Here is a 26,315-nt window from a genome sequence, read left to right on the forward strand (position 1 = left end):
AGGGAAAAATAATTTTATTTACAATTATCGAGCATTCCGCTGAGGTCTCAGATGGCATTATCGTATATCCATTGACGGAACTGGGACACTCTCGTATAAACGGCTGGTATTCCTTTTTGGCCGCAGCCGTATCCCCACGATACGACGCCGATCAAGGTCCATTGTTTGTTCTCGTTCTCAACCATGAGGGGCCCGCCAGAATCACCCTGAGAAATCGGAAAGACAGCTTTAAGTAGACGGAAATCAATTGCTTCCGAAATTCGGCGAACAGTGAGTGCTCATCCGTTCAGAGAGAAGTCTCTCGAAGCGCAGGAATAGCGGAGCGTTCTTGGCGAAACCCACCTGGCAGGAGTCGTTACCGCCCTGATCTTTGAGTCCGGCGCAAAGGAATTCCCGGAGGACTGTGATGGTTGAGAGTTTTTCCTGACACTCCTTGTTGCTCCAAACCGGAATCCGGAGCTGCTTCAAAACGTTGGACGAACGTCCTGCGAAGGATGTAACCCCCCAGCCAATAACTGTCGCCACTTTCTCTGCGAAAGTTTCGTTGGGAGGCATGCAGACAGGAAGAAGGAACTGATTGAATTTGATCTGCAATGGGATGAGGAACTTATCAAGCTCCTCTGATATTTTCTCGCTGCTGCCGTAGTGGTGGCGGATGGGGAAGCAAGCGAGTTTGCAGTTGTACCCCCTCGAGGCCCGTCTAATGCATTTAGCCTCACTTCCTCATCGAGGACCTTGATTGATCAGCGAAAGTTATCGGTCGGTCTCGGGAATCGAGCCCGGGACCTCGCTCTCCTTCCAATCGGGTGGAGAGATGGCGCGGAAAATATGGGAATGATACTGCTCGTCTCGTTATAACTTACGTCTCTAGACACTTTGATGAGAGCGATGTCCGCGAAATTGTTATTAGATTCGTTGAAGGCGGGATGACGGACTATTCGTGACACAGAGAAATCCTGCCGCCGGCTGTTCTCTTTCTCATTGAAGTCGAACTCGCCGAGTCTTATCGTCAAATCTCGCGCCGAGATCCTGCATAGCGTAGAGACATCGCCTCAGCTTAAAATCAGTCCCACAGGAAATGCCGTGTGATAGCTCGGGTCGCGAATTCATCAGTCTCCCAGCATTTTTCTGTCTTTGGAGATGAATACCACCCCCTTACGAGCATCAAGCCTATCGGTCCGAGAAGGTCGTGAGAGAAACTCGGCCAAATCGGCGTCGCCGGCGAGCGGCCACACGTCACGTCGGTTGTGAGATCGTCGTTGTGCTTACCCTGGCAAGCAGTGTGCAGCCGTGACGATGTAGCGGTTGGTTATGATCACGCCACCACAGAATTGCTCAGTCTTATTCGACCGCTTGTCAACTTTCATGAGCGCGGCCTGAAACAGAAACTTTTTCCTCATCTGGAGAATTTTGTACGTGTATAAATATCACGCCGTGCTTTTCTGGCTAAGATACATGATTTATTGTCAAACATCGACGACTGCTAAATAACTGACGGAGAATAATTTCCATTGTTGGAATGAGACCATTTAGAATTGCCGAAACTGTCAACAACCCAATTTCGAAGCTTCTCCTTGTGAACTTACAACCCAAGACCATAGTTCGGCGTTAGCGACTTCTCCTCCTACGATCCGATTGTTGACGCTGAGACCACAGGCTGCGGGAGGATTAAGATGAGAGCATGAAGTCATGAGATGAAACCACAGATATAAGGGTAAATGGAGAAATTCGAAATTCGGAATGTCGGTTCCGAGGGTCACGAGTCACGCGGGACGACTCGCTAAGGGGCAGCTCAGCCGAATGGCTATCAGAGTTTATATCCGAAATCCACTTACTGACTGAATATTTCTGAACATGAGATCCAGGAGTAGTGGAATTGTCGGATGTTGTTTTCTTCGTCGGCTTCGCTGTTGTCGTTGACGTAGTCGGCCGAGGACGAGGTCTCTGCGTCGTGGGCTCGCGTGGGGTGTGTGGTCTCTCATCGATCGGCACAGAGGGCTCTGCGGGTGTTCGGTCGTTATTTGGAAACGTAATGCAAATTATCCCATTGCATGGCATCGGGAGTTACTCCCAGAATCCGAAGCCAGGGAGCGCTGGGGAGGGTTTTGTTTGACCTAGACATGGGGTACGCATCTACTGACAATTATTTGGATTGCCGAGCTCTTTCACAAATCCTCGATTTCCGGAACACGCGTGCAAGTCTGCAATTCCGTCTCGGTCTCTTCGCGAGACACAGTCTTGATGCGGGGATTCGAAGCGAAGCTAGCTGTTAGACGCACAGGTGCGAGCATGCACTGGCGAGTATCGAGCCCGCGACCTTACCCGTAGACCAGGACGACGAAGTCGACGTCCACACAATGTCTTCAGAGTGTTTACCGCTGTTACCACCCGGGGTGGAACCGCTCATACTCGTGGTTGTTTCCGGGTAGTAAGCAGCCCCTCTGATCGGAGCTGCCGGTTTCACCGTGCTAAAATAGTTACCCCCACCTGCGAAACTTCATGGTTTACTCTTTTCTCGCCTTCCTGAGGTTTGATCCCAGGAATTTCCGCTCGCTCAATTCTTGACTTGCGAGACGGCAAACGGGAACTCAGCGAATAGTCAATGTCAATTGAGTGCTCATAAGTACAGAAGAGAGCTCGGAGAATCTCTCTCTTTTTTTTTCCTATTATTTATCGAAATTATAATCGTCTCCATCTTGCATTCCGGAGATCAGAAAAGATGCTCCGGTAAATATCGCGACGGTCCCAGATATCTCAGGAGAACACAAGAGGAGCCGGGACGGGGTAAGACAAGACCGGCTGTACTGATGAGTAAGAATCCTCCGAGGCATCTCCCTGCAGGCCACATCCAAGGCTGAGTGTTAATCGCGTCTCGGAAGGCTCACGCCCGATCCCGGGCTAGGAGCCGTGAACTTCGGTCTCGGGACCCCACGGCAGCGGCCCTGACCTAGCTCAGAGGCTCCATGAAGTTTGAGCGCCCGGCCGCGAATATCGCGAAAGAGATCAGAGATCACGGTTCACGCCATGGAATCGCAGTCCCGCTTCGAGCATCCAGCTCTTTGGACAGGTGAGGAAGGAACCTCGAATCTTACTCCCCGCTGCGGCGACAGAACGATCAGCAAACTCGAAGAACTTTTCCCATCCACGTCGCGTATCTATCGATGATTTGATGCGGCGCGTCTTTCTTTTCAGAACTCTCACCGTTATTGGAGTTGGATTCGGAATTACTCTGTCCCCTAGCAGGAGGATGGAATTCACCGTGTTGAGGGGGTCCACCATTCTGGGGAGGTCCTCCACCGTGGGGGCCATCATGGGGAGGTCCTCCACCGTGGGGCCCACCATGGGGAGGTCCTCCTCCGTGGGGCCCACCATGGGGAGGTCCTCCACCGTGGGGCCCACCATGGGGAGGTCCTCCACTGTTGGGCCCACCGTTGTGGAGTTGGCCGTGGGGAGGTCCCCCGTGAGGAAAACCATCCGGAGGGGGACCACCGTGTTGAGGTCCGCCGTTGAACGTATCGGGGGGCGGTCGGAATGGCGGATGAGGGCGGCGGTCCGGGGGTCCGACAAAATCACTTTCCTGGGGTGGTCTATAGCCATCGGGTCCTGGAAACGGACCGGATGGATGAGAGAAGTACGACGTCCCCAACGGCGATGAAGATGGTTGCGGTCGTCCGTACGGTGCAGGCCGATGCGGTGAGTACGGGGGTGGGAAGAACTGAGCTGGGCTCTCGAGATAGCTTTGTGAAGACGCGAAAAAGTCGACAGGCACAGGCGTGTTAATCGTTCCGCTCCCCCCTGCCGATGAGGTTGATATGATCGCTTAAAAACGTGCCCACCATCACCCGCGTGATTGTTAGTTCGAGCTCATCCGTTCGGTTGGTACTTGCCAGGAGAGTCGGGCCCGTCGGGCTGACGCGGAGCGTCCGGTCTTTTCGGGTTGTTCGGTTTGTGCGGTTTCAGCAAACCTCCGACGGGGCTCAGGAGCGAGTCGACTAGGGATGGCCGTTTCGTTGTCGTACTTGGCGGCAGTTCGGAATCTTCGTTCTCTTCACTATTGGTGCTGAAATGTCGATCTGGGCAACAAACTCCGAGATGAGCCCCGCCGATGAAGCATGAGTACGAGAGCAGAATGTTTATGTTCTTCAAGAACGCAGGGAGGACGCAATGCTGAACATGTCTGTCGGAAGATAAGGGATCGATTGGAGAAATAACTTGTCGAGGAGCTCTCGTTCACGCGGGCAAATCCCTCTCATGGAATAGCAGATCACGCAATCTCACGGGATCTTTGAATTATGGGATGAGGTCGGCTCTATCGACTGCACTTCCCGTCCCGCCATCAGCATTTAAGTATATCATCAGACCGCCTCCGACTCCAAACAGACCTGCAGTGGCCGCGGTCGTATTTCGGGGTGATGCAAGCTTGGTACCGCCGCACTTTCTTCACGATCCCGCCGAGAATGGGAACCCCCTCGAAAGACGAGCTCCTCCGTCTATGGGACTCCAATTGTTGGAGGAAGCGTTGCACAACGTCGACATCCGTGATTGGCTCTCCATGATCTTCCGATTCCGCACCCGGAGGCAGTTGGACGTGCCGCTTCTCTGCGGGATCTTCCCTCCTCGTCCCCGCCGAGAAATCAAGACTGATGCCGATATTCAGGCCTGCAAGACGAATATTCGAACTCTGAGCAATCCGATTCTTCTCGTGACTCTCATCGACTTGCTCTCCGATCGGATTCGCTCACCAGGAGAAATTACGGCGAGCCGTCTCATTGGACCGACGATTGAAAAAAGAACCGATGAATACGAAAGGCTCTTTTCTCTCACTTCCAATCCAACAAACACTTCGATATGTTATCGATGAGCCTATTTCCACTCATTAGATCAAAATTGAGCTTGAAACAGGACTCACCGCCTCTCTTCCCACGGGCTTGGAAATCTCCTTGGCCATAGGTGATTCTTGTCGTACAGATGAGAACAAATGAGATATACAGGGAATTCTGCAAAAGGTACGAGTTTTTCCTGAGGTACGGCCCGTTAAGTTGTGAGGGTCCTCCGCCTCGTTATGACTCTTGAGAAGCAGGTATCATCGATATCCGATTCGAATTGAGCATAGGCGTACTCAATGTATGTACATTGATCCCATGCTGCGATCGGCTAATTAGAATTCAAATCTCTGAGTATGAATGCCGGAGCGAGATAGCTCCCGGGACCAACCACCTCCGATCCCATTGAACGTTTTTGCGCTAGATGACTCCTGTCGAAAAAAAACAGCTAGGAACCGTCATGGTACTGTCGTCAATCCTTCGAACAGTCTGGCCAAGGCTGTCATTTTCCACTCACAGGGCGCAACCGGACACCTCGCAACATTGTGGAGAGATAGACTCAACAATCAAAGACTCGCACGGAGTGAACGACTACAGCAACACCGAAAAACAACGATCACTGCCATAAGCAGGTGTTGGGGGAAGCTGGATATTCAAGCCTCAAGGATATGCATGTCGCCCGATCGATGCCGATCTGCTCGAACCTCCGCCCTCAGTGATCCTAGAATCGACTTCAGGAATAGGGTCCAATTCACGAGATGCTCCACCATTCGGGATTTCCCTAAAGAGGACAACATCGAGACGCCATCCCACCGTCGGTTGTCCATGAACATTGCGAGCTACTCCATCCGAGAAATTTTGTAAACGAGACGACTTATTGCCGAGTAACTTCTGGAAATCCCTATCGTTTGATGCGTCGCGACAAGTTTTCTCGCGTTTTCTCAGCGTTTTCCTTCAGGTACGCTTGAGCGAATCCAAGACGCGCTTGTGTGTGTATCGCTCAGCGGCTCTCGCGTTCTCTTCGGATGTTGTTTTCGTCAAAACATCGGCTCCGGCACAAACTTCAACGAAATCTCGATGCGAACAAACCGAATAGCTGATCGATTGGGCACCGATTTTTTGGGGCACAGCACGGAGATCCCACCAAATGCATGTCCACGTGACACATACAAGAACCGTGAAAAAGTCGTCCGTGTGCCCCGGTCACCTGATCCTGACACCGACCTGACATTCGAGCTCGATCGACATGGCGCACAACGACTCACCCAGTGCATATTTGAACTTCCACCAACTACGATTCCATAGCCGTGAAGATGAAGCAAGTACAGAAACTTGCTGACCAGAAGAATCTTCATCGGTTTTGGCACTGGAGAGAAGGATTCGCTCACATTCTTTCCCCGGTTATGTCATCGCAAGATCGTGGCGAAGCGCGATCGTCTGGAGAAAATTTCTCAATGTTACACTTCTCTCATTCACGACTTCTCGCAATCGAGGACCCTCCGCAGGAGAAACAGACGGAAACGGATCGGATCAACTCAACTGGGAAGTCGTGAATAGGGAGCAGCCGGAGCTGAGGGCGCTCGGAGTGGATTTCCGACCAGAGCAGGGTCGGAACTCGATGTCGACACTCCAAGGATGATCTCTACTTAATTTTCCTTGCATTCTAAAATGGGTGAGCCTTCTGAAGTTCAGAGCCTCCCGCGATAGAGGATGTAGTCGTCGATTTCAGTCTCTCCCTTCCCTCAGCTTGATATCGCTTGAGCCGCGAGGTTTACACCAATCGAAAGCTTAAGGTTCCTGTATGCCTGAATGGGTTCGCGAACGCGCCAAAAAAAGCTAAGATTCATCCCTGACTCGATTTCCCCCGTCTCCCGCTTCGATCACCATCACCATTGGTATCGAACGCGTCAACTATCTGCTCACCCTCTCCCTTCTGTTCAATAATCCCCAATAATCTAGACAGTCACGAGTAGAGTCACGCCGCAGCATCGCTCAACGAGGCGCCTGGTACGGTGGAGGAAAACTTTTGTGCTCGAGGATCACCAGAAGAAACTCGACCATCTGTGATGGATTTGTCACCGCTCTGGATCGTCACCGGATTCTGGTTCTTCGTGGGCTGCATTCTTCCGTGGGCGATCCCGATCAGTAACAACCGGAGTTTGATACAGACGATGTTGATACTAACCTCGATTTGCTGCTATATGTTTTGGCTTGGACCCTATCTGATGCAGATGAATCCTGTGATTGCCCCTGTCCTGGATGAGAAAAACTACTTCATAGCCTTCAGCCACTGGTACTACAAAGGCCCTCAACCGTGATCATCGAAACCACGACAAAGGCGTTCGACTTCTCGTGCGGAATCCGTGGTGTTGCTCAAGGAAAAAAGTTATTAGCTCGGAAACCGAATGAGCTGTCTAACAGAGTGCTGTTCCGACCGGGTGATCCGAGTCCCAGACGGACATTCCAGGACTATCTCGATTTTTGTCAAGCCGGACTTCATCGTGGCTCATGGAAGCACGTATCATCTTCTAAGTTATCGAATAAAAAACCGCGCTGGGGCGTGAGTCCGGGGTTTCCGTACAAAGTGCGCATTCTTCTTCATCTCATGGCTATATTTGCCGTCGATCCATACTTTCACCTGGAGAATCAAAGAAACGGAACGGATTCGACGCTGGGAACAACTCTCACGGAGAAAAACGCAAACGTTGACTTTTTCGACATGATCCGAATTCCTGAGCTCGGAAGGAAAACGGACGACGAGTCGGGCAAATTCTAGACACAGTCTTGGAAATTGACTCTTTGTTTGTGAAAAAGTTCCACTTTCTCAGCGCGAAAAAAAAGAGTTCCGTTCGTCAATGTCTATAAGAGCGGAGCGTCGACCCGCGTCGAAGCAGTGCAACGAGAATTCTTGCCGACGAGCGAGCGCTTGACAGCGTTTCCGAGAGCCCACTGCAAAGCCCCCTATGGCTTGTGTGAAAGCTCGAAGATCTCTGTTTGCCGTGGTGAGTGGTCTCAATCTCTTCCCCGCTTTCTCCGGGCTCGGATGAACATTCAAGTTATGTGGAACACTCGAGAACTTACAGGTGGCCTTCCCGCTCAGCCTAACCGCTCACCGCTCGCTGCTAACGACACTGCTTGCGCTACTTTTGCTTTGGGACTCCGCCGGAGCCGGTAAATTCCACGGCTACAAGAAGGTCTTCCATCGAGAAGAGCACGGCGACCACAAAACGTACTACGATGACTTGCATCACGGGAAATACAAGAAATCAGCGACCGATTCGCGGGAAATGTTCCGCAAAGAGAACAAGGAGGATCGTGAGAAGGCCTACGGACGAGTCAATCAGTCTGGCAAGGAAGAAACTGTTCTGAAGCCGATCGTAGTTGACAGTGAAGGTCGTCCCGTGCAGGAGTCGAACCCCAGAGATCTCCTCTGGAAGGAACCGAAAGCCTTCGATGTCCAATTCAGTTCCGCTTTTCAGAATTTCATGAAATCCTTGAACACTTCTTTCTGAAGCGGAGCGGTGCGCGAATCGATCTTCTCCATTAGAGTGAAAAACAGTCCGCTCATGTCGCGTTCGCAGTGTTCATAGGACAGACCCACGGTGTCAGAGTACGAGATCTGTGGAAAGTCCTCTAATGTTGTTGCACTATTGTTCTTCAGATAATTTTGCTTGGCATTCACATTGAGAACGCCCAGGGTTTGAATGTGAGTTCCTCAGTCTTGAAGCCAGGAAGGGGAGCGCCGATCTCCGTGAGGTCCTCTCCATTTCGGAAAATCGCCGGAGACTTGCTGGCGAGCGCTACGTACTCGAGTAGCCAATACCGTCAATTGGGACGTCAGGGAAATGGTGGGAGCGGTCGCGGAGGTTACTCCGAGCATGGGAGTCATGACAGAAGTGGTCACGGTCAAAGGTCCGGGGGCCGAGAGCACCAGAGAGGTCATCACGGACAGGGCGACAGGCGTCATCACGGAGGTTATGAAGCGAGCGGTCATCAAGGAGGTCGCCATCACCGAGGGCACCATGAGGCATCTGGACACCAGAACGGGGGAGGTGGCGGCAACGGACGGTACGACGAAGAAGGTGAACGGAGATTCGGACACCAAAACTCTTATAATCGAGCTGGGTCTCACGACCACGATCTCTTCCTCGATGACGCGTTCGACAATGAAAAGCATCACCGATCGAACAGCAGTCGCAGAGATTTCGGTCGGAAAGGAGGGAACGAAAGACACGGCAGATATCATCAGCAGAGGCAGGGAAAAGGAGCTAGTGGACGGGATAAACAATCTCGTGGGGGAGGGCGATACCAGAAAAGTCACGGTCAACACGGGAAAAGCGGTCACGAGCGCCGCACGGCCCATGGGGGGGAGCGAGAAGGACACAGAGACTACGAAAGAGGGCAACGCCACGCGACTGGGGGAAGCTCCTCGGGAGGAGGGAGGTACGATAGATCAAGCAGTAGAAGAAACTGAATAAAAGGAAACTCTCGATAGATTCCCTCCCCATTGACAAAAGCCTCCTTCCTTCGAATATAGGCATACAGTGTAGCTGTCAGAGCCCGGTGGAAAGAGAGAAAAAGAATCGTCAGCCGGTTCTTCCCCGAAAGAAAATCGGGGATTTCTTGTCACTTATCGACTGGAAGCTAGATCCCGGTTACCAGAGTTCCGGCGGGTTTTCCGCCCGAGTCGATTCTGCCGATCATAAGCGACCGGGGCGGCGATGTTCGTAGCTCATCTCATACCTGAGAACGGTAATCTGCCGCCCCCTCGCTCTGAAATCATCTTCCGTGAAATCAAACAGCTTTCGCTCTAGGCGAGAGATCGATCTCGGAGATAGCGAGCTCTTGTCATGATCATTTGGAACAATCATTTATTCAGTCGATGAAATGTCGGGGATCTATGGCCGTGGGTCGGGATCTCTCGCGGTTTCCGGGGAGAGCCTCAATCGAGACTTCCTAGTCTGACGTTACGGATGTTTTGCTCGGTTTCAGGTCCCCAATAGGTCTTGCGATGGGTTCCGTTGGATTTGGCGTTGTATTTGGCACGCTGAGGTTCTTTTCGATGGCGACCGGACCTTCCGGGAGAATGGGTTCGTCCCCATCCTCTGGGTAGACGACTCTCTGAAGGGCCAGGAACCAACAGGATTTCAAGCGACGACCTTCGTGAACGGAAACGGAACACAACAATGGCACCGGGGCTATCGATTGATTGGGATTGAACCCTGTTGAACTTTTCACCGTGGGAATCGCCCCCGACGGAGGCGTTGAGAGTGGCCCAGCCGGAGCCGGTGGCAGGAGCTGACGCTCGCAGCAGAGTAGCGGTACGTCACCGGCCTGCAATTGGGGCGGTCGTCTTCATGATTTTCGATCCATGCTTCTATTGTGGAATCCGTTTATGTCTCGACCGACAAGAGCTCATAAAACAATGACCCAATACTTCTTGACACTCACGTCGAAACCGCAGAGGAACTTGCTCAAGCGGTACAGGCTGACCCTTCTCAATTCCGGGCACGCTTCTATTGGTACGCAAACTCCGGGTTGACGGTAAGGAGTACTGCATGCGTAATGATCATCATGTGGGAAGGTGATGACACTCTCTGAGGGAGGAACACGGAATCGTAATCAACGAGTCCACATCCGAGGAACAAGGGAAACGATAAAAATCGAGTTATTCCTCGAGATGTTTGAGTACGTCGCGTCGTCGTAGAAAAAAATCCTGGTATCAAAGCATGACCCTTCAAACCGTCATATGATCTGCGTGACCCATGATGACGTCATATGAAATCCTAAGGAATTCCCTCAGAATCGATAAGGCGCTAACCTGGAGCGTATTCTGCCCAGAATCGTGGACTCACTTGAAATATGTGACCTGCGCAGTCGATACGCGTTGGTCAAGCATGCTAACACACACGCAGTCAGCAACACTCGATTCATGACTGATGGACGTGTGGTGTCTGAAGTCGACTGGGGAAGTCAGTCAACGCAGTTTTTCTGAGAGGGTTGCTCATCCAATGACCAGAAAATACACCCTTTCTCATTCTCGAAGCGGCGGCGTCTCCTCCAGCGATAAACTCTTTTGCAGGGAAAACAGTGGCTCCACTATCGGGAGTCGAGTCGGTTGTCGATCGGCGGACTTTGTCACGATGCATTTCCGCGATGTAGAGCGAGACCTTCAGCGATTCGAGAGCATCAACATGAGCTTCTTCTACAGGGACTGATGAGACCTGGCTGGCTGGCTGGATCGAGCGTGCCCGTCTGTCTCGTGAAGACTCGATGCCTCGACCCTTTCCGCCGTGCTCCATGCGTGTCGGCTTGTATTCATTCTCCAGAGGGCCTCCGGACTCAACGACCGACTCGTCAGCGACCGGAACGTATCCGAGCATCTGTGCGCCGGCCCAGGATCTGGATATAATCTGCGAGACTTCCCCATTTTCCCCGGCGGATAGCTCAAGTCATCAGAATACTACCACCAGAATTCATCTCGAACTCAGAAGCCTGCACGAAAACTGGAGCTCCCACACGTCGAGTTTCGCGAGTATCCGCAACTCGCTGAATTCGGTGTTTTCCACGCTCACCGAGGGATGATCACGACGACCTCTTTCCATATGTCTCAGCCAAATCAGAATCTAAATACAATAGGAGGGATTTCCTCGCCTCGACCCCGGCGGCGAGAGGCGCTTCCGCGAGTAGGTAGTGTCCGCAAGGAGAGCGCCTCAGACTTGAGTGCAGCTTATAACGCAGCTTTTTCTCAGTCAGCTCGTGCTCGACTGTGTTTTCCGACAGGGACAGCCTTCGAAATTTCATGACGTCATTTCCCGAGCAGAACATACAGTAAAACCCCGTTATAACGGACTCGGACATAACGGACAATCGCCTATAACGGACTAATTTTCGGGTCTCGGCCGAGCCTATGGGACCTCCCATATAAAGCTACTCGGATATAGCGGACCCGGATAACGGACTCTCGCCTGTAGCGGACGAATTCCCCGGCCCCAATCCTATCTCGTCCTGTGCAATTTGACTCGGTTATAACGGACCTGCTCGTACGGAGCGAAAATTCGGAGACCATCCTTTCTCGAGCCTCCTGCAACATTGCTCGTGGACGTGCGCGTCGCAGCGAGAGCCGAAGCGACATTCGCGTGGCCAACAGCTGCTGACTCAGCTGCTGCTGTTGCCGACGATGTCTTCAAAAGCGAAACGTCTGTGTCTCGATATCAAAACCAAACTTGAAATAATCGAAGAGATAACGAACGGTGTGAGTCAGGCAACAGTTTGCAGAAATCGTGGACTATCGGAGCAGTTTGTGACCACGATTTGGAAAAGTCGAGACAAGCTCTGAGACGCAAGTGACAGTTTAGTTCTTAGCCGGAGGAAGAAGATCATATGCAGAATGAGATTTTCTTCGTTATCAGACATGCATGCTTAATCGCTCACGAAGTCTGGAAATCGCTGCATTCGCAAGAGAACCCGGATATCCAGTAGCACCAGAGACGAGCCGGCGTCTCAAGAGTAATTCACGGGCTACAATGAGTTCCTTTAGGCTACTCGGGGATGATGCTCGGATATAGCGGACCTCGGCTATAACGGACCAATTTCGGCGGCCCCTTGAAGTCCGTTATAACGGGGTTTTACTGTACGTTTCGGAATATGACGTCGTATTTCGCGTCAACGACCTTTTATTATCTTCTTATGGAGTGGCCGCTTCATGTGCGAGGAGATTCGAATTATCTGATTCGCTACTCATGACGTTTCGGGAGCCGGACGCGGCTCCGATACCGTATTCTCGCTAACTGAGGAGCGCGTCAGCCAATCCAGACCTGCGGAATGGTTCTCGTCTGCTGGGACACCAAGTATATCGAGGGAGGACATGGCGGAAGAGCAGGCTATTGGCTGCTCACGAACAACCCAGGAACCGATCACGCCGATCGGTATATCAGGCTCTCGCTAGGAGCAGAGATTCCCGAAAGGAGTCCCAGAACCGCTTGATTCCCAGCACCTCATCCGAAGGTCGCGAGGGGTCTCCTCGATGAATGATGTTGTGATTCAATGGAGAAATTAGTAAGTTTTTTTTTCGCGGGATTCGACCAATCATGAGGCTACGTCAAGCATCCTTCGGAAGCAATAGGTAGCCCGAAAATGACATTCGGCGATGGGTCCCTGCGGACAGATTTGAGCATCCGGAGGAGGCTCCTATCTTTCTTCCTCCGAACAGCAAGCTCCTCAGTGCCAGTCATCCGCGAGGAGCTCCAGCCTGAATCATCGATGATTCGCAGATATTCACGGATAGAGACTCCGGGCGTCTCTTCCGACGGGTTCGGGGAGGACATACTCGGAGAGAACTATTCTGATTTTTGACTCCCTGCATGGGTCCGCGACATCACCCCGTCGAAGCGGAGAGGTCTCCGCCCCCCAAGGCCCTCGACCCGCCAATGTACAATTGATGAGCCTCGGATGATTTTGCTCGACTCAAGCTCATATATTTCTCATTCTCGAACGAATACATTCATGTATTGCTAATTCCTGATGATTTCCTCTGCTGCTTGCTCGGGGGCGAACAGTCCCCCGGTTTGTCGAGTAAAACCTTCGAATGGACACGTATAGGCAGCGATTTCGCGTTCGAGTTGCACCAACAAAGGGTCCCCGATAAAGGGACCGCGATTGAATATCACGAATCCCTCATAGTTTTCCCCCTCGTACCTGTCGCGGTGCCTCCCTATGAGTCTGTGAGGGCGAGTCCTCCCGAATTGCACCCTCTCGATCCTCAAACCGTTAGCAGGGGGGGTGTACAGAGCGAACGCTCTTATGTCTTCTTCTTTCACACCGGGCTTCGATACGAAGTAGGTGGCCCTTCTGACGTAACCATTTTCGATCGGGAGCATCTTGCGTGCTTTTTAGGATCCAAGGCTGCTATGAATGACTGTCCGCTTTCGTTGTTTGCGCTCCTCTGTGAGCCCCTCTCGCTTTTATTCTGTCCCGCGCGGGAGGTTGGGAGAACCCGGAGAGCGTATTTTACAGGGTTTCAGTCCCGAACGCTGTCTCGCAACGCAGAATTTCACCCGTAGAAGCGTCATGGGACCATCTCTAGGTCAGACTACGAACACGGTCAATAGTGAATTGCGGGGAATGACTTGCTTGCTTGTTCTAGATGATTTTTCGATGAAGCGCTTGGTCATCGGCTGAGGTTCAACTTATCTCTGGAGCGAATCGCGCGGACAGTCATGCTTGATATTCATCCTGTTCATCTTAAGTGGCGTGGATTGGCGCTCGGATCGATCCGAAACGAAATCGAATGAGGATGCTTGTCTTGTTTCCTCGATCGGGAATGCACGACTCGTCTTGAAAAGAAAGCGCTCCTCGTCTGAGTCAGTCTTCAGTCTTCATTCGTATTCAACGGTCAAGCTCTATATCTTCACGCGGATTCGCGGTCGCAGGTGTTATCTCATGCTACGCGCTATCGAAATCTCCTATCAGACTCGATTCAAGCATGTCCCCATCCCTAACGTTCTCCGATACCGGCAGACAGCATATTGATGCTACTTTCTTAGGGCCATTGATGAGCCTTCGCCGTTGATGCGCGAGGATCACATCAGACAGATATGTGCCTTGTGGAATTCCAAACTTGCTTTTCTAAACCCGACGTCGAAGACGGTCTCCTCTTCGCGTTGATTTGTCCTCACTCTGTGTCGAAAATCTCCTTTTTCGAAACTTATATTCATCAAAAGCAGAAAAAAATTCTCACGGGAGCTCCCCAAGCTCTTCTCTATCTATACGAGCAGTCGAGGTTAGGGGAGACGCTCATATATCACCAGCAATCAGCGTCGTCGCCCTCGATGCCCTCCTCAGGGTCCAAGGTACGCCAATTTTGGAAAACGTTTTCTCTCTTATTGAAGAATAAATCACCACATAACAGTTCCGCGGTATGATCCTCCGTAGGAGAGAAGGCAGTGTCCGATATTCTATATTCTATTAATATAAAAACGTATGTCTGTTTGTCTGTATGTCCGGGGTACCCTATAGACTCGAAAACGGCTGGACCGATCGTCGTGAAGATTTAGGAGCGTGTTCTGGGGGATCCAGCGGTGGTTTTAGGGGGGTCAGTCCTCCGATGCGATGAGTCCTTCTACCTTTAAAAAATTATTTGAGTGCTCCACCCACGGAAATACGAAAACTCGGGAAAAATTGAAAAATCCGAAATTCGCAAAATTCACAAACGCCTGAACCGATCGCCGCAGAAATTCAGAGGTGGGTTCCCGGGAGCCTCAGGAAGGTCATATGAGGGTCGTCGTTCTCATGTGATGGGTCGTTCCACCATAAAAAAATTATCTGAGTGGTCCTCTCACCGAGAATCTAAGATTTCGTCAAGGGAAAGACGGGAATTCTCAGGATTTCTTATCGGCTGGAACACTATGAGGAAGCGGATTCTCGGGGGCTCCTAAGAAGGCTATCGGGGGTTGCCGTCCCCATTGGCCTCTGCCTTTCTACTCTATCTCGCAGAAAATTGCTGTAGCCGTGAAGGGTATAGATTTTCCGATGGACATATGGAATAAAAGTGGGGAGACGGGAAACGGGAAAGCAGGGAAACGGGAAAGGGGGGAAACGGGAAAGGGATGAACGGCAAAGGCGGGAAACGGGAAAGGGGGGAAACGGGGAAGCGGGGAAACGGGAGCCAGCGCATGTGTAGTGAGTCTAGCGATACCGAGTCGCCGCGAAGCGGCGATCGGGAGCGCTAGTACATAATACAAAGCTGGAAAGTCAAGAGGCACTCCTTGATCAATTGGCGGATCTTCCTCCGGAGGTTGGGAGAAAGTAGACCGGCACTCCCTTCGATTAAACAGAGTTCGGTATAGCGATCAAGGCTGAGTACTCAAGGGGGAGATCCGGGGAGTGACCAGGCTGAGGACGAACGGAGTGTTCCATCCGGTTGTATGTAAAACGGCTCGGGTTCTGGACCAACCCGAGCTTCGGGAAGGCAGACTTGGCTACAGCCCGTGACGCTAGGAAAAAGAAACCTGTGGACTTGTGACCCGGAAGATCTGTAAAGCGTCGGCAGTTCAGACGGATGACACTGGATCGGGGTGAGTATGAGGGGCTTCGTGAGAGGGGAACCTCGAACTTCATCGGAAATCCTCCTCAGTTATCATCAACAGCCGTATTGACCGTTGAGACCTGAGCGAAAGTAGATCTCCGTCTCCGAGCGATCTCTTCGGCGGGGAGATGCCATTGGAAAACTGCGGAGGATATGAAAATCGTCATCATGATTACAGATAAGTTTATCGGGATGATATATGCACACAGGACTGACTGCATGGAGACTGATCCGAGAAGAATGGGCATCAAGACGAGACATCTGTGAGACGCGCAAAATTCACTTACTGCTGTCTTTCAAGCCTTTCCCGAAATTTCTATACAGTAAGTACGTCAGCACGAAAATCAGCATCCTCATGAGGACCGCGCTGCCTCCGCAGAGAAGGGTGAAACTGAACATTTCAGGGTTGGTCTTGGTTTTCGCGAGCTGGGGGAAAAAGATCGGCAGATCGTCAGCCATTTCTCATCGGATTCCTTGTGCCGCAACCCATGACCTCATAAACCTCGGTACCTTTGATCACTTGATCACCGAGGCATTCCCCGAACTTACGGTGACGTATGCGAAAACAGCGTAGATGAGGTTGGGAAAGGAAAGAATCACGAAGCCCAGGAGCATGTTTTTGCATTCTCTGCGAGCCGCAAAGCGGCCTACCATCGTCCACATGATCAGTATCAAGATTCCAGAGATGAGGATGAGTGCCTGGGTGAGGTTCGCGCTCTCGAAGCCTTGCCGCATCACGAGAATCAAGAAATTCAACTATGAAAGAGGAAGTCGGGCTTGAGATGCGTTATTATGCCTTCTCGAGAGAATGAGGAGCCGAAAACAGGTCTTGGACGAGTTCGACGAAATATAGCGGAGGCCTTACCTGTAGCTGCAAGTCGAAGGTGAGGGCGGAAAGGAACATGAATAAAACTTGGGCCATGGCTTGAGTCTCAGGATTTATCGAGCCTACGGCGAAGGTGATGAGTGTTTTGTGAGTCCAATATCTCCGCGCGAGGTACAATGACAGAGGCAAGAAGAGCGCAGAGAATACACTGGTAAATACTAGACGAGCCTGCGAGAAGGAATTCATGTCACCAAGCGGAACGGGTGTTTGGGTTCAATTTTGTGGATTCGTGGCCATACCCGCTCGACAAGAGTTCTTTGTCGACAAGTTGAGCTCTCGAATACTCGGGGAAAAACTCGATGGAGACTCCACGAAGAATGACCGGAGGAGTCAATTATCCGACCAAGGGTGCGAATATGATCTTTGCAGAAACTCACAAGCTTCATCTCATCGATTTTACCGCCGTGTCGTGCCCGGCTGTTGACGAAATTGATCACGACGTAGCCGAGAACGATCCCGTTGGTGATGCAAAGCGCAATCATTTCGTGGGGTTGCTCCTGGTGAACGCCGGTCGTGACGTAGAAAAAGCTGAAAACTAGAGGAGACATTATTGACTCTGTTGACCTCTGTCCATACACATACATTACATTCCTTCGAAAGTAAGTTTCTCGATCGCATCGAGCGCTCTACGAAGTTGAACTCTCTCATTCACTCACGGGCTGCGATGATGAGAATCGCTCCATAGGTCGTTGTATCCGGATTCCCAGAGGTAGAAGTAGCGAGTTTATAGAATGTCAAGCCGAGACTCAGAAGAAGCGCGATGTACCAAGCGCCCAGGAAAGCTTTCTCCAGGGTCGTGATTCGACTGTAGTTTTTCCACTGGAAGAAGCATCAGTTGAAAAGGAACCGACGGCTCAATCAACTCCGAGGACATTTCGAAAGTAACGGGGGAACCCTCAGAGGGCTCGGACTGGGGGCTCGAGGCGGCATCGATATCCGTCTCAGATTTGAACTGACGTTCTCCACCTGACCCCTGTTTATTGGGTGACAATCAAGGATACCGGTATGCAATGATTGCTGCTTTATCGTTTGAGGAACGGATCATACTCACTGGTCCGAACCTTGTGTACTCCAGGATTCGGTCGGGCTTCACGAAGCCCTCGATCTGGCTGAAGGATGAGATGGATGCCGAGTCCGAGGACGGCGGACCTCCCGGTCGCATGATATCTGATGGGCCATCCATGAAAATCGCTGAAAGCGGAGACTTTGATGAGTAAGTACTATGAGTAACTTTTCCACGTTCCGCTTCGCCGTGACATTGTTCTCATTTGCAGTCGAGATCGCAATGGCATCACTTCTTATTTAGACCGTAAGGCATTCATCGAGAGCCATTGGAGATAGGGAGCTCTTCCGAGAACTATAGCGCGAGACATCCCCTGTGAGTGGACTTCCCCGGATACAGATATCAAAGACACATCGCCACGATCGACCATTTTTGAAGTGCTTAGGCCTCATCGGTTCTTGGTGATCAACTTCGGACAGCGATTCAAGGAGGCTCGGTGACTGGAGTCAGTCGTCCGCGTCCCTCAAGCCAGGGCGGCGCTTGTTGAAGGAAGAAAATCACCTCCGAGACTGACTCTGTCAGCGGACGGAGATACGTTCGGGTACAAATCAGCGGTTTCTAAGGAGAGGTCTCAGAGAGATTTGGCTAAATGAATGAGAGATGATAAATAAGAGAAGGCCTCTCGACCACGCCGCGTATCCGAGGCGGGAAGCGACACCGGATCGGCTAGGCACAAGAGTGGGAACACCAGAACGGGGGAGACAAAAATTTTGAATCCGTCCCCTCTCCGACGGAGGCATACTTGGTCTAGACGCGCATTCGGAATGCCAACGTCCGTCGGAGAGAGACGCAGGATAGAGCGAAGAAGCGTTCCATGATATGTATCTTCAGAGAGTCTAAGGGTGAACTCGGAGCAAACTAGAACTAGTCCGAATTCGAATTCCGGATCCTAGCGCGGGCGTCCAGAATCAGTTTTCTCATTGTTCGAATTCGAGATCAGGGCAAAGTTCCAGGGACGGCGCGCCGGCCTGAATCACTCCATCGAGTCTCCCGTTAGGTCTCGCAAGCTCTTTTTTACCCTCGAGTGCCCATAAAATAAAAACGCGCTCAGAAAACTTCCATTTTGGCTGGGGAAGTTCTCGCCGCAGCTGTCCCCGGGAACATCTGCCACGATTCGCGCTTGAGTCCAGTGTGACGCATGCCACTCACATTCGGTGAATTCACGGTCATATGCTGACCGAAACAGAATCTACGATGGGCTCCCGGTGGAGCTTTTTCGCTCTCGGACTTTTATTTTCTGAAAGAGACGAACGTGATCCACCCACCTGATCGCTTGACAAGGATCCACAGGCTCCTATGATTCGCGGGACTCGACACTCCCAGGCAGGATGTGCACAATATCTCAAGCCGCTAAATCCTTTTGGATATCGGAGCGAATTTCGAGTGACTACGCGTTGAGTCCAATTCGTCTGCACCGAATCAGCTCAGCGCGCCTGTCCTTTCACAATTGCCCGTCTAGCATGCCAGACCCTTGACTCACACGGTTTCACTGCAGGACGATGCTGCTTGCGATCGTGTTTCGCTGGCTGGGTATGCACAAGAAGAATTTTATCGCATCGGGATTGCTCAAACTCTCGAGGGTTGGCCCCCTTCCGGAAACCGAGATGCGAATTTTCCATTTAGGTCAATCCCTGAACTAGATATGCCGCACGGGGAGCGAGCCCTGGAATTTAGCAGCGTCGAGGTGTTGCTTCGCCCATGTTTCCTTACAGAATGGTCCTCTCAGCCTGAACTCGGCGGCGGAGCGTTCTATCTCGCTGGCGACTTATAAGAAAATCGGAACCCAGGAGTCTCTGGAGCCCTTCAGGTGAGGCACTACTGATTCTCGCGCACGGGGACTCGGAATTTCCGGGTTCCGAGCTTACGTCATTCTTCACTAGTGGAATCCGATCGAATCGGACTGCCTGGCTGACGGGAATAAGCCGATCCGGCCTCTATATCTGAAGCCGGAGGCTGGCACTCGATAATTCATGGAGTTCGGGGCAATCGAGGCGAGTACTCTAAATTGGCGTTCGAAAGAAAACTCGCGATAGGCTTCAAAGTCTGCGTCCTTCGGAAAACATCTCATTTCCTATTCGATCAAGCGGTGGGAGCCCACAAACTCGATGACTCAGGTCTACAGTGACTTTCTGATTAGAGAGCTGGCAGTAAACTGTGATTCAAAAGTCCGGAGTCATTCGGACTCAATATGAGCGATGAGATGATGGGATTGAGATGCTTCTCGACGCGGGCGATACAGAGGATCGTCATGCCAGATAAGGTGACTCGGGAACGCTCTCCTTCACGGGTGAGATGCGGGCAGGCATCCGCGGCCACACACATGTCTCTAGGTTCCAGATTTTTTTTCTGCGCGTGCGATCGAGGATATGATTGTCTGCTTGTTCCCCGGTGAATCGAGGATTTCCTCCGATCGAGCGCGGGGCTCGGTTCAGAGGAGCTCCTGTGAGCTATCTCTAGCTTCCACGATCATTCAAATACAAGCTCATTCAGACTAAATATACGGTCGTCTCGGGTAAGATCGTCGACAATCTCGAAAGACAATAGCGTTTATTCCACTTCGTCTCTTCTGCACTTTCCTCATCGCTTTATTGTTTTCCCATGTTGATAACGAATCCTGAAAAAAACAACAGGAATTCTCCCGAGAAAAGGAGAAACATCTCATTGGGAACGGAATTAATTCACATTTGATTAGCAGCTTTTGCGCTGTCTCGAAAGCGGAGGGAGAGAAATGTGGTTAGGATCTATCCGTGTAAGGGCTGAAGCATAGACGGCCAGAGTCAGCTAGGAGGACGATGAGCAAGAAAAAAAGCGAGAAAACTCGCCGAAGCAAAAAAAATAGGTGAGTCTAGTGTGTTGACCCCTTTCACGGGGAACGGCTCTTCGGATAGCGCCATTCGACGGATATACGATTGCAGTCGCTCGAAAAGAAAAACCAAGTCTCGTCCGCGATCGTATTCGGACGACTCCACGTCCAGCGCCTCGGTCGAGATATTGACGCAACAAACTAGGAGGCTTATAAATGCCGTGAAGGACACTGTTCTACCTCTCCTGAGAGTGGGATCATCGGATGAAGACGATGCCAGGATCGGCAAGAACCGGGTTCTATTCGCTTTGAACCGAGCTGCAGAACAGGCATTCAAACGCAGATCAGTATTCGGGACCTTGAAGCAATTACAGGCTGAGGCTCGACAAGCTGAGGTCATCGTTTCGGACATCTTGAAAGAAGAGAAGTCCCATGAAGCCAGTGATCCCAGAGAGTCATTGATGGCGCCGAAATGTGCGCTGTGCGGAGCTACCTGTGAAAAATGTGTATGTTCCAATGCGCTCTCTGATATTTGAACACGAAGACATGATACACCTTCCGCTGGAAATCGTGACTAAGTCGAAATCTTTCAAAATCGATGCAGAGAAATAGACGCGCGGAGGAGACTCCAAATCTTATCTACACTGGGGTCGTTTGACTTTGCAGACCCTTGCTGCTACGACGAAGAGAGGTAAAGGAGAGCTCGAAAGTGATTCTCAACCCCGAGGTATATCTTGGGGTACAGACAGTGTGATGGATTTCGAACCGTCGGAAGGCGAAGTCCCCGGTGCCGGTTTTTACCCCGATCCGGATTCGGACTCGGACTCCGACGAAGAGAGCGTTGATTCAAGATGTGAGTTTCCTTCCCCTCAGCGGAATCGCATATGTATACTTGATTTTGGCATCCGAGGAACTCAGTGAGCTCTTCTCCAGATGACAATAGAGCGCCGTCTGCGGGGAAACGCGCAAAGACGAGGAAAGATTCAGAAAAACATAAACCCAAATCTCCGAGACGATGATTGAAACGGATGTCTTGGAATCATAGCTCCGGATGTGGGCTCCATTCGGACTGGTTTGGTCCGTCAGCGAATAAATGTTTGGAATTGCTTCGTGAACTCCCCTCAGGGACACTTGTAGACATAATAATGGATGGTGGTTTTGCAAAGCTCGAGGTCTACTCGCGATCGCACCCCCCTTGTCGGAAGCGAATGAGCTTGGCGTAGCACATATTAACTCCGGGTAGATACATATTATTCTGTTATTCATCAATAGAATTTACGATCTACACTTCGTCGAATACACGAGCAATGAATTGTATGATCGAAATATACGATACCGGTTTTCTTATCCACCGACAAATGGTCTACTCCATCGACAGCTTCATTGTGGCCAACATCCCCGAAACGCTGCGTCAGTCGACTAGTTCGCATCTTAACCCACTCAGACATTGGAATGCTACAAGATCGAGGCCCATTCCGGCTGAGTTCACTGAGCTGACATTGGACAGGGTTATCGTTCCTTTGAGCGATGCAGAAATACAAAGCTTTTCACAAGATGCAAAAGGTGCAAATCTGTGGACAGTTCCTCGATCGACCTCCGCAGGCACGGAGTCTGTCTGACACCCATGACCCATGACTCTCATTCAGACACTTCCATCGAGGAAAACAACGCAGTTTCAAGGCGAATCCTCATAAGTTGCTCTCGAAGGTTAGCCCAATTTTTTCCTCCCTCTACCATCCGAATCGATCGGATCGTGGAGCGTTGCGAGCGACAGATTCTTCGAAGAAATGTATGACGCTCACGATGATTCATTCTCAACTCCTGACTGCGGAATCGCCAGTCAGCTGTCCGCGACTAGGAGAACTCACCGGTCAGCTTTAGTCATAATCATTCTCCAGGTTAGATACCTTGATGCTCGATGCCAGCATCAGAAAGCTCTGACTCCCGTCGGAGTTCTCGTGCTAGAGTAAGAAACGCTCAAGATGTCGATCGGCGTACACAGGACTGGCCGGAGTCTTGTCAGAGAAAGCTGATATCGAAAATCGCATCTGTACCAAGCAGTAAGTCGACCGACACCGGCAAAAAATTCGCGCAAGGAGTCGGAAGCGATCTGAGAGAAGATCTCTTCTCGTCGCTCCTTCCCCAGGCGCCTTTTCGGAGCCTACGTCGACGAAGGGGAAGGGAAGCGCGGGCAAAGATTTCGAGAACTCTTACGTCACTCATATGCGTCGCGCTCCTCCAGAATGCTGCCGCGGTGGTGGCCAGCTCGGCACGGAGAAACCGGATAAAGCGAGAGGTCTCGCTGAAGGCATGGACGACGGAGGTAGAAGGGGGGGAGGCTTCGGAGACTTGGTCCCCTTGAACGTGACTCAAATACACAAAGATCCAAAGCTTCCACGGAGCTGGACCGTATTCGTCGTCGACGAGTCACCGCTCTACTATAATCAGGACACCCAAGTATTCCAATGGAAGAGACCGGAGGATTGTGGTGCTGACGGCCAACACAAAGACTCTCCGATGGGGATAAGCGATTTCTTTGAGATCATCGGCTGGTTGAAGTGTAAAGACGATCGGAACCGGACCTATTTCTATCATCCAGAGACTCAGGCTCGGAGTTGGGTGAAGCCGACAGTACAGCAGCTTTGCGATTGGCATCGATGGCAGGTGAGTTGGATGGACTGCCCCAGCACCGTCTAGATCTCCGATCAGTTATTCTATCATTATTTTAGAATTTTTTTCATAATAACAATGATCATCATTCTCCAATATTCCTTCGCAGAACACGCGATATCAGTCGATGCGACTCAGCCAAATGAGGAAACCGTGCAACCAACCCGTGACCCCGAGCGACGAAGATGGCCTCGGAGCACTTCCCGACGGGTGGGAGAAACGTCGGGACTTGCAAGGCGCAGATTATTTTGTCAATGTGAGGAACGGTGAATGCTCCTCGACGGATCCCCGAAGGCCTCGGGGCACAGTACCGGCTCTTGCGAAGGATGATGCGAAGACGACAGCGCAAAGTTTAGCGCTCGTGGTAGAGAAAGAGGAAAAAGTTGCGAGCGATGATGACTTGAGGCGAAAGATGGCGAGATTGAGATCACTCTGCTACTGCAAGTCGACACAAGAGCTTTGCGAGGTCCGTATAGTGACCATGATAAGGAAAATTATTTTCCCGGATCGCCTGTCTAACCATTCATGACCGACTGAATGACAGAGGCCTTCTTCCGCAGGTCAAGGTTAAGCGATCAGAGATTTTCGAGACTTCATTCGGCACAATTTACGACAAGTCCGTGAAAGAGCTTCGCGGTAAACTCAGCGTGACATTCGAGGCAAGAGAGTTTCCGCTTATTTCTTCGATGAAGATTTCTTGCGCCCGGATTTCCCTTGGTTCATCTGGAAAAATATTCTGTCGCGCAGGATGAACCTGCCATGGATCCTGTCGCTTCCATCCGGGACTGGTTCATACTCCTGACGCAGGAAATCCTGAACCCCATGTACGGACTCTTCAAATACGCGGATGTTTCCCAATCAACATTCCGGATCAATCCTGAGAGCTCGAAGCTGCCTCATTTCCGAATCTACTACAGGTTTGTTGGTGCGTCTCAAACCGCGGCAGATAATACGGGATCATCCATCACAGGGTCGTGAAGTTCCGGCGGAGATTCAGCCTGGATCGATTTTCTTTCGACAGGTCGCGTCTTCGGACTTGCACTGTTCCATGAGAAACTGATTTTCTCGGGCTTCAACACGGTGTTCTTCAAGAAGATTCTGGGCCTGAGACTAGAGCTGGAAGACATGGAGGCAATTGATCCACAACTATACGATTTGCTCGTGTACGTCCGTGAAAATAATGTGGAGGACTTGGATCTATATTTCGCGGTAGATTATGTTGAAAAGGGGAAGTTCGTCCAACACGAACTCAAACTCGATGGCAAACACATCAAAGTTTGCGAGGCAAACAAATTCGAGTACCTGACCCTTATGATGGAATGGTTCTCTTCCGACGATGCCGAACAAAGCAAAGCGATACTCTATGGGTGGGTGACGCTCCTCTTGGATATCGGGCATGAACACCGAAAAAGGTCACGATCTGAACTCCCGATTACCCTCCCCCCAGGTTCGACGAAGTTTTTCCATGCGAGTGGCTCGGTGTCCCAGACGAACGTGACTTGGAGATGCTGCTATGCGGTGTTCAGGAAGTCGACATTGACGACTGGGAGCGGAATACCGACTACAAAGGATATGGTCCGCAAGCCGAACCGGTTCGCTGGTTTTGGGCAACTGTTCGCGGCTTCGATACGAGATCTCTCATTCGTTTCCTGCAATTCGTCACGGGAACGTGTCGGGTTCCTCTCGGCGGGTTCGCAGCTTTGCAAGGTCCGTCTAGCGAATTTACGGGGTCGCAAACTGTCTGGATGATCGGGCAGCGAAGGAGAAAAATACAATGAGCATGAATATAAGGACATATCAGGGAATATCTCCGTATAGCCGTCCAAACTCATGCTCAGCTGACTGAGATTTGACCGTTTTTCAGGCGCTTACGGTCCGCAGAAATTCACCATCGAGCGCGCAGACGATATCAACCGTTTGCCGCGGAGTCGAAAAAGCCTGAATCAGATTCAACTCCCTCCATACAGGTCTTTGGTCGAAATGAAGTCCATGCTCCTGCTTACTGTTGGGACTTCGACGTGATTGGCATAAATCGGAGTTTTGGGATGTCGTTCACTCAGCAATGTCTTCCCCTCTCAACCTCTTCTATCGAGGTCGTACGGCGAAGGCAGTTAGCTCCTGGGAGATCCGGCTGCCCGTACGACTTGTCATCCTCGTGTTGTGTGCCTGGGAGCGAGCTTCAGAATTCAAGAAGTTTTCCATCGATAGTTTTCAATACGAACGGTCCTGTTCGGTTTCGTGAACTGGAGGAACAAGCACTCCGGTACATTCTAAATTCATCCGCGTCTTCGAGGCTGATCATCTCAAAATCGTTATTTTGAAGTTGTTTCTATGACGGATTATTCGAGAATTCCTAATGTGTATCTGCGTCTGACTTCCCCTTGGAATAGCTTTACGGTGCGAAATTCTGTATTATTTGATTCTTGAGCCCGCTCGATGCTGGTTCAAGTGACAGGCTCGCAGCACAATGTCAGTTTGTTCGAGGCGGGAGGCTTATCGTCATCCGATTTCTACGCATTCTACATCCACCCAGCGAGCTCCTTCTGCGGCGCGGTCCGCCGGATCATAAGTTCTCAAATCGCAGACACCGGTGGACAACGAGGGTCCATCTTTTCGTCGGTTTGCAGGCATTGCGTGTGAGACAACAGGGCGAGAACGAGGGGAAATCTTCTCATGGCCTTAATTGTGAGTCGGCATGGCTCGGGCCTCTCTTCGAATAAATTGAAGGTTTTTTTTTACTGTTCTCGGTACCTGATTTGAGAATTTTGAATAAGTCTCTCTCAGTAGCTGGAACGAGAAATCGAGTATTGCCCCGTGGAACAGGAAAATTCAGTTGATCTTTCGATCAGGGACCGGAGCGGTAATTGGTCATGGAAAACAGCTGACCTCAGAGAACATCTGAGCGATTTTTTTCCTCTTGCACAGGCGCGGAGAGGGCGCGTCATCATTCGAGAATCCCAAGCCATTCAGCTTTTCACTCTTCT

The 26,315-nt window shown here is 51.1% G+C and overlaps 4 protein-coding genes across 4 annotated transcripts; 1 reads left to right on the top strand and 3 right to left on the bottom strand.

Moving 5' to 3' along the window:
* Window positions 1–4: 4 nt before the first annotated feature.
* LOC100898412 (uncharacterized) lies at window positions 5–6,178 on the bottom strand. The gene is made up of 11 exons (XM_003743102.2): window positions 6,089–6,178; window positions 4,910–4,997; window positions 4,383–4,659; window positions 3,888–4,177; window positions 3,202–3,603; window positions 2,323–2,487; window positions 1,587–1,657; window positions 1,270–1,376; window positions 864–1,029; window positions 343–588; window positions 5–206 (listed from the first exon to the last, which is right to left on the bottom strand). Exons 1-11 carry the CDS (start codon window positions 6,176–6,178, stop codon window positions 48–50), a joined length of 2,061 nt encoding a protein of 686 aa, XP_003743150.2. The 3' UTR covers window positions 5–47.
* Window positions 6,179–9,674: 3,496 nt separating this feature from the next.
* Window positions 9,675–10,769, bottom strand: LOC100902733 (uncharacterized). The gene is made up of 3 exons (XM_003743047.2): window positions 10,679–10,769; window positions 10,275–10,420; window positions 9,675–10,157 (listed from the first exon to the last, which is right to left on the bottom strand). The coding sequence occupies exons 1-3, from the start codon at window positions 10,755–10,757 to the stop codon at window positions 9,780–9,782; spliced, it is 603 nt and encodes a 200-aa protein (XP_003743095.1). The 5' UTR covers window positions 10,758–10,769; the 3' UTR covers window positions 9,675–9,779.
* Window positions 10,770–15,348: 4,579 nt separating this feature from the next.
* Window positions 15,349–19,188, bottom strand: LOC100902881 (uncharacterized). The gene is made up of 8 exons (XM_003743048.2): window positions 19,124–19,188; window positions 17,847–17,986; window positions 17,452–17,614; window positions 17,173–17,330; window positions 16,775–16,963; window positions 16,459–16,665; window positions 16,197–16,335; window positions 15,349–16,051 (listed from the first exon to the last, which is right to left on the bottom strand). Exons 2-8 carry the CDS (start codon window positions 17,976–17,978, stop codon window positions 15,954–15,956), a joined length of 1,086 nt encoding a protein of 361 aa, XP_003743096.1. The 5' UTR covers window positions 17,979–17,986; window positions 19,124–19,188; the 3' UTR covers window positions 15,349–15,953.
* A 2,780-nt stretch (window positions 19,189–21,968) lies between these two features.
* On the top strand, window positions 21,969–25,353 carry LOC100898553 (NEDD4-like E3 ubiquitin-protein ligase WWP1). The gene is made up of 8 exons (XM_029111401.1): window positions 21,969–22,071; window positions 22,808–23,325; window positions 23,441–23,797; window positions 23,892–23,990; window positions 24,079–24,256; window positions 24,353–24,698; window positions 24,779–25,038; window positions 25,196–25,353. The coding sequence occupies exons 1-8, from the start codon at window positions 21,969–21,971 to the stop codon at window positions 25,351–25,353; spliced, it is 2,019 nt and encodes a 672-aa protein (XP_028967234.1).
* Window positions 25,354–26,315: the final 962 nt, after the last annotated feature.

The sequence above is a fragment of the Galendromus occidentalis genome, unplaced genomic scaffold, assembly GCF_000255335.2.
Source record: "Galendromus occidentalis unplaced genomic scaffold, Mocc_1.1 scf7180000077438, whole genome shotgun sequence".
Taxonomy (NCBI): Eukaryota; Metazoa; Arthropoda; class Arachnida; order Mesostigmata; family Phytoseiidae; genus Galendromus; species Galendromus occidentalis.